Consider the following 8,117-nt stretch of genomic DNA (forward strand, 5'->3'; position numbering starts at 1 on the left):
TCTTGAAAAGGTTAAAGCCATACAAGCTATGCCAGCACCGAAAACTAAGAAGGAGGTCTGTGGATTCTTAGGGAGATGGTATTACATCTCCAGATTTATATGTTACCTCACGGCCATGTGTGAGCCAATATTCAAGCTGCTTCGCGATCAGGCAGTCGTGTGGAATGACAATTGCCAATGTGCATTTAAAAAGATAAAAGAATACTTGCAATAACCTCCAATCTTAATGCCTCATGTGCCATGAAGACCTCTTATTATGTATCTGACAGTCCTCGAAGGGTCAATGGGATGTGTTTTCGATCAACACGACAAGACTAGAAGGAAGGATCATGCAATCTACTACTTAAGCAAGAAGTTTACCGACTATGAGAGTAGGTATTCAATGGATGAAAAGATATGTTTCGCACTTGCTTGGGCTACTAAACGCTTGAGGAAGTACATGATGACGCATACAACGATTTTAATCTCCAAGATAAACCCTATCAAGTACATCTTTGAAAAGCCTACTCAACCAGGAAGAGCCTGTTGGCAGATGGCCCTGACTAAGTATGACATTTAACATGTCACACAAAAAGTTGTCAAAGGAAGTGTCTTATCCGACTATCTTGCCCATCAACCCTTGGAAGACTATCAGTCGATGCACTTTGAATTCCATGACAAGGATATAATGTTTATAAGGGACTGCAACATTCCCGACCCCGAGGAAGGACCAGAACCTGGGTCACATTGGACACTTGTGTTCGATGGTGCTTCTAATGCTCAAAGCAATGGAATTGGGGCAGTTATCACATCCCCGTCTAGTTTTCATCTACCCTTCACCGCAAGGTTATACTTCGGTTGCACTAATAGTATGGCGGAGTATGAGGCTTGTATCTTTGGTATTGAAGCAACTATCAATCTAAGGATCAAGATTCTCGAAGTCTATGGAGACTCAGCCTTGGTAATCAACCAAGTGAAAGGAGATTATGAAGCTCGTGATCACAAACTGATCACGTACAAAGAGCGTGTCTTGAAGCTAATCCCATATTTTGGTGAGATCAGATTCCATCATATTCCTCGAAAGGAGATTCAGTTGGCCGATGCCTTAGCTACTCTATCATCCATGTTTAAGGTTAAGTGGAAAAATGAAGCACCATCTATCCGCATTGACTACTTGGATGAACTAGCATACTATTTGGCAACTGAAGAAGAGTCTGATGGCCATCATTGGTTTTATGATAACATGAGGTACTTGGAGAGTCGGGAATACCCAGAAAATAAGTATCTTCGAAAGCTATCGGCCAAGTTCTTTTTTAGTGGAGGGGTACTGTAGAAGAGAAAATATGATTTAGCCTTGCTCAGATGCATAGACAAACATGAAAGGAACCGGATTATAATGGAAATTCACGAAGGCTCCTTTAGGACACATGCTAGTGGACACACAATGGTCAAGAAGATCTTGAGGGATGGCTATTACTGGATGACAATGGAGGTTTATTGCTACCACCACGTATAAATATTTCATAAATGCAAGATTTATGCCAATAAGATACACGTGCCACCAGTTCCGCTTAATGTCTTAACATCACCTTGGCCTTTCTCCATGTGGGGCACTGACGTGATTGGTTGCATCTAGCCGACTACCTCAAATGGACACCATTTCATTTTGGTAGATATAGACTATTTCACCAAATGGGTGGAAGCGGTCTCATACGCAAACGTCACCAAGCAAATGGTGGCTTGTTTCTTAAAGAAAGAAATCATATATTGTTATAGGGTCCCAAACAAAATCATTATCAATAATGGTTCCGACCTCAATAACAAAATGATGAAAGAACTGTGCAAGAAATTCAAGATCGATCACCATAACTCATCACCGTATCCTCCAAAGATGAATGGTGTTGTTGAGGTAGCCAATAAGAATATCAAGAAGATCGTGCAAAAGATGGTGAAAACCTACAAGGATTGGCATGAGATGCTCCCATTTGCTTTGCATGGCTACCGTACTTCAGTACGTGCTTACACTAGAGCAACCCCCTTCTCTCTCGTGTATGGCATGGATTTCATTCTGCCTGTTAAAGTAGAGATCCACTCCTTGAGGATATTGACCAATGCCAAGCTCGACGAAGCTGAATAGGTACAAGCAAGACTTAATCAGCTAAACTTAATTGATGAAAAGCGCTAGGAAGCCATCTGCCACACCCAGCTATACCAAAATCGTCTCAAAAGGGCATTCGACAAAAAGGTTTTTCCTCTAAGTCTCAAGGCGGGAGATCTGGTATTGAGAAAGATTATACCGATTCATATTGATCCAAGGGGAAAATGGACGCCTAACTATGAGGGTCCATACATGGTGAGGAAGGTTTTCTCTTGATGAGCCTTAATACTCTCGACTATGGATGGTGAAGATCTTCCATCCCCTGCGAACGCGGATGCAGTCAAGAAATACTACGCTTAAGAAAAAAAGAAAATCCAATAAGCTGAAAACCTGAAATGGCAGCTTAGGCAAAAAGGGATCTCCCGATAGACTGAAAACCCGAAAGGGTGGTCTAGGCAAAAGTTAGGGATTTATAAAAGCGAGAGGCTAGGGTCTGCAAAGAATCTTTTGAACTCATCATAAATGGAGAGTCAGTCCAATGTTCTTCTTCTAAAGCAAGATCCGAGGACCTTCGAAGACATAGGGATTATAGAAGAAATTGGAACTCAGTGGAAATCCGAGTTTTTCTACTTTCCATTATTGTTTTTCCATTTCTTTTTACAATGACCTCTTTTTGGAATTGCTTCCTCTTATAGATTACCTATTTAAGGGTTTATCTTTTATTAATGAAATCTTTTTTCATCAAATGTTCTCAATACATTTATTTTTCCTACTTTGTTTGTGAAATATGAATTTGTTTTAATAAGTATTGCATGTTATAATTGTGGGGTTAACAAATATTAAAAAAATCAAAGGAAAACACCGAAGTTACTCTCCTTTCAAAATACCTAAAGGTAACCATAGTTTTAATAAGTTTGGTATACAAAGGCACCACAAAGCCACAAAGCCACAAAGTCCCTTCGACTTGTCCAGATCAATGAATCCTCATCAGGATGATCAATAACTAGCAATAAATGGACCAGACACATCCTGAACGTTAGAAGATCTAGATTGAGATGTCGGGAAGTCAGTCCACTCTCCCCAAGCAAAGTTAAGCCCAACCTTGTTTGACACACCTCCAAAGCCCAATCATCATTGGCACTCCCAATAAATCCTAACCACAAGCCTAATCATACTTGGAACAACCCATAAACCACGCATTTTCATATCCCCATCAGCCCAAGCATACATTGGCATTTCGCATACATGACATCGGATCATAATATACCCTTTAAAATGGGGCATGCATAAGCCGCATTCAAATCTTACTCAAAAGTAATTTCTTATAAACATCCTCAGCATATACACTTGGAAGGATCCCATCAGATCTAAACCATCTCAGTCATAGCTAAGGATTGTCATCTTTAGAATTTAGGTATTCCTAGTTGTTGCTATGGAATGGTCACTGAACCTAAATTTTCCCAGTCGTTGCTAGGGATTGGCATCTTTACAATTCAGGTATTCCCAACCGTTGCTAGGAATCGTCGCTAAACTTAAATATCCCCAACTGTTTCTAGGGATTGGCATCTTTAGAATTCAGGTATTCCCAACCATTGCTAGGAATCGTTGCTGAACTTAAATCTCCCCAGTCGTTGCTAGGGATTGGCATCTTTAGAATTCAGGTATTCCCATCAGTTTCTAGGAATCGTCACTGAACCTAAATTTTTCCAGTCGTTGCTAGGGACCATCACCATTAGAATTCAGGTATTCCCAGTCTTTGCTAGTAATTGTGACTGAACCTAAATCTTTCCAGTTGTTGCTAGGGATTGTCATCATTAGAAGTCAGGTATTTCCAGTTGTTTGTAGGAATCGCTGCTAAACCTAAACCTTCCTAGTCGTTTCTAGGGACTGTCACCCTATTTTTTAACCTTCCCAGTCGTTGCTAGGGATTATTGTCATCAAGATTTTAGATCTTCTCAGTCGTTTCTAGGGATTATCAACACCCATAGCATATGAAACTTATCCCAAAGAAGTCGTTTTTCCCTCACTTTTCTCCTTGACCTTTTGTCATTGAACTTTTCTCTTTGTTTTTCATTTTAATAAATACTTATGTTGCATACCATAACATGCATTGCACATCATACATATCATGATACAATCCTCATACAACTGACCCATGTTCTCCCCACAGAACACCATATTTAATCCCCGACAGATGGCTACATATCAAAGTCATTTGCCATCCCCATAAACACTTCCTCACAAATGCCCATCACCTCATATCACTTTCATCCCCAGTAGGGCAAATTTCTGGATATTTTTTGTATTTAATCCTCTCCTACCTCGAATGCGTGAAAGTCGTTGTTATCCATACATTCAGGTCCGAGAAGATTAAATAGGGGTAGTTGTCATACCCCCAAACTTACCCTACCTCTTATACAATTTTCATGACTTTAATGCAAAGGCATAAATTTGCCAAAAAATTTGCCCTCCCCTTTCATCTTTTCATCCAACCCTTAACTTGAGAATCATTTACATACCCTCATGTTTCGTGCATATGCATCAATCATTCATTCATATCTAGTGGTTGATCATTATGGATTCAAAGTTCCTGGCTTGCAAAGCTAGGGCTTTGGAATGGATAAAACCCTAGAGGTTTGGCCTGGATATTCATCTGATCATAAGGGATGCAAAACCATAGTGGCTTTATCTCTTTGAAGCTTGGATTCAACAAAGTTTTATTATGGTATTCTTCAAGGGATTCAAACCCTAATTATGGGCCCATGGTTTGAGATGTTGCTTGAGGAGCTTGATGTTTGGTTTAAGACCCTAGTCAAGGATAGTTGGTACTCAGGTGCTTTGCTTGGTTGACTTTTGGATTTGGGATTCCTAAAGACCCTAGTTGCAAGATGCCTAAGGTCTTGGAAGTCGTATCTTGGTATCCATTTCATTCAAACCCTAATCTTTTATCTTGGAGTTGGTAAGCCTTGTGGTTGGAAACCCTAAGTTGGTTCATGGCATTGATAGATTATTTGCATTGACTATTCATTGGTTTGAGGACTTGGTTGTTGCTTGACTTTGAACTGTGACTACTAAACCCTAGTCCTTGGTTTGTTTCAATTGATCCTGGATTTCATGCTTGCATTTAGTGCATTAGTCTTTTGGGTCTTCTGTTGTCTTTGGTCCATTGAGATTCTTAACCCATGTTAGGTCATTCATTAGCGGTTCATCCTTGCATTATAGTCCATTAAGTCGAGGTTAACTCATTGTTTCCTAGCATTTAAACATAAACTGTTGTTTCGTTTAAACCAAGACTTCATTCATTCAAAATCACTTTTACATTACATTCATCAAATCATTTACACAAGTCCCTACATATACATCATAATATAAGACCCTAGTTTCTAACCTACAGTTGAATTTGGTCAACTATTGACTTTTTGGTCAACAAGTTGACCAAATCAACCCTTCTTCCCTAAAGCCCTTAAGCCTTTTTGACATTTAAGCCTTGATTCTCAAATACCCATGCCAAATGCAAGAACCTACAAAATTCACGTTCTAATATTTCAAGTCATTCTATAAACCAATGCCTTACATATTCAAGCATCCAAGTACCATATTCATAACTACATACACACTTCCTCCGATTCATATTTTCATTCAAACATCACAACCTTTCAATTACATTAAACCAAAACAATTTGCATTCAAATCATAAACCATTTACAAAATAACAAGCATATTCATTCCATTTGAAGCAAAATTACAAACCACACACAAGTTATTGACAAACCAATTTCATATACATCAGTTTTGCAATCTCCTTCATTGTTTCTAGAGACTCATCATGAGCCCCCTTTGAAATTAGTTGTAGATTCAGGGGACCATCACTTTTCATATACTGATGTATGTGACAAAAAATCTATAACAGGGTCAGATATAGATTTAAGCCTTGGCGTTTTGTTATAGATGGAGGCTCTGAACACAAAAAATCCATGATATAAAGGAGGCAGCTGCTTTCTTTGGTTTAAATCTCCGCGTGAATATAGCAGCGAAGCTACCTCATGAAATAATGCAATGGTTTCAGACATGAATGATTCATAAGATATTATGGATTATAAAAAAATAGAAAGACTTGAATTTCAACATCTTCTTCCAAATCCAGACTCACCTTGCTGGAAAGGAGCTACTGCTTATCTCTTTTCCTATTATGAATCTTCTAAGGCTTTACCTCCTGGAAATGTGCCAGAAAAAATGAATGTTTTGGGAGCCCCAGAGTTTTCTTCTTGATGGCAAAAGTAATTTCAAAAATCCATGTGACATCAACTTCCAAATGCACATTCAAATTGCTGATCAGGAAACATTCTCAGCAGGTTCTTCCTTAAAACAAGATTCAGAAACAGGATTTGCATCTGATGATTGCAATGTAGTGAATGTTGGACCTTTTCACTCTGAGCCATCTTGTGATTACAAGCTTCAATATCAAGACGATATTGCCAAATGAAGGATAATAGTGTACCACATATCAGACAAATGTAGTCCCATACCAAGCTAACAAAATCTGCATTCGAAGCAAAGTATTACCAGTTCAGCATGTCTCCTTTTGTCCAAGCAACTCCACGTTGATTCATTCAGCTTCACCTGCGGTTGTCGGTCATAACATTAGTTAACCAACTAAGACATTCAACAGGAAAACGAATTATCCACTCGGTGAGTTAACTGTTTGAACTCACTTAGTTCAGCATAACAAATTCTAACTGAATCAATTGCAACCTTCACTATAAATCATTTCGAAGCATCGATTCAAAGGATCGATTTTTTTTGGCACCCAATCATTTCTCTTTCACTCTCATTTTTCTCTGCAATTATTCTCTCTTTCACCCTCACTCGGAGCTCCACTTTTGAGGCCATTGAAGCTTCGCCTTGAAGCTTCAACGCGCACGAGCTGAGACTGACCATTACTCTCTCAACCTCTCTTTCGCATCACAGTTCACACTCAAGACGTTGAAAAAAATCGAAGAAGAACAGAAGGTGGTAGAAGATTGAAGAAGAAGAACGAAAGGTTGCAGAAGAGCGAAAAAGGGGGAGAAGAGATTTACTTGACTCCGGTGCCACTGCGTCTTCGTTGACGGTGAGTATCCAATTTCTGACTTTGTTTGATTTGTTCTTGTTATCAGAATGTAGGGTTCGGCGTTGGGAATCTAATCCCTCACCTAGGTGGCATTGATTTCGGGTGGTGAGGGTTTAATTTCGCATTTTATCAATTAGGGTTATTAGCTCTTTTTTTTCGATTTGAGGAAGTCAGGGAGAATTAGGAGATTCCACTTGTGTTTTTAGACTCAGGGCGTAGAGATGGTTTAGATGTGGTTCTTTATTGGTGTTTAGGAGTGCCTTCGTCCCCGGAGGCTTACGCCTGCACGGCGGAGGAGGTAACGGTGGGATAACTGACTTGATTGGAGGTGAGAGAGGAATGTGTGTTCCTCGTTTCAATCTGTTTAAATCCTCTCTCTCTTCCCACGTGCATTGATTATCTAATGTTCCCTTTTATTTTCGTTGATTTATTTAAAGGCAATAATAAGCATGCCAACTACTACTCCATATGACTGTTATGCATTTAATGTGCTGATTAATGCACACGCCTTAATTGCATAGACCAGTTAATGCATATGATTTTGTGTCGATCCACGTGTGCATTGAGTAATTCCATCTAATGACCCATTGTTGATGGCCACATCACTTATTTGGCCTCATCCGCTTCCATGTGCCCACGTGCGGTTTCCAGAATGGGCCTATTGTTTGGGCTTTATACCAATGAGATGAATATTGTATGGGCCTGCTAGTGCACCCCCTCCCTAATCATGTGTACATCAAAATGGTCTTGTCTTGGCCCAGCCGCATGAGGCCATGGTGTGCACACTTTATTTTTGCTGAATGGACCCTCTTGTTTAGACTTGCTTGGTTTTCTTTTTATTATTTTCTTTTTCTATTTTGTTACATATTTTAGGAAAATTAATTAACTCTTGATGCAAATATTAGGATTAGATTAGATTAGTTTAATTAG

General features: G+C 39.3%; 1 protein-coding gene and 1 long non-coding RNA gene across 3 annotated transcripts; one reads left to right on the forward strand and one right to left on the reverse strand.

Annotated features, from left to right (window-relative positions):
• Nucleotides 1–667: 667 nt before the first annotated feature.
• On the forward strand, nt 668–1,312 carry LOC127094730 (uncharacterized). The gene has a single exon (XM_051033522.1). It carries the CDS (start codon nt 668–670, stop codon nt 1,310–1,312), a length of 645 nt encoding a protein of 214 aa, XP_050889479.1.
• Nucleotides 1,313–5,599: 4,287 nt separating this feature from the next.
• LOC127091000 (uncharacterized) lies at nt 5,600–7,648 on the reverse strand. 2 transcript variants are annotated; one of them, XR_007791844.1, is made up of 2 exons: nt 7,156–7,648; nt 5,600–6,697 (listed from the first exon to the last, which is right to left on the reverse strand). It is a non-coding gene; the product is annotated as an uncharacterized LOC127091000 (long non-coding RNA). The 2 variants fall into 2 exon arrangements; XR_007791845.1 differs by having other exon boundaries at nt 6,790–7,648.
• Nucleotides 7,649–8,117: the final 469 nt, after the last annotated feature.

Source organism: Lathyrus oleraceus, chromosome 6, assembly GCF_024323335.1.
Source record: "Lathyrus oleraceus cultivar Zhongwan6 chromosome 6, CAAS_Psat_ZW6_1.0, whole genome shotgun sequence".
In the NCBI taxonomy this organism is placed as follows: Eukaryota; Viridiplantae; Streptophyta; class Magnoliopsida; order Fabales; family Fabaceae; genus Lathyrus; species Lathyrus oleraceus.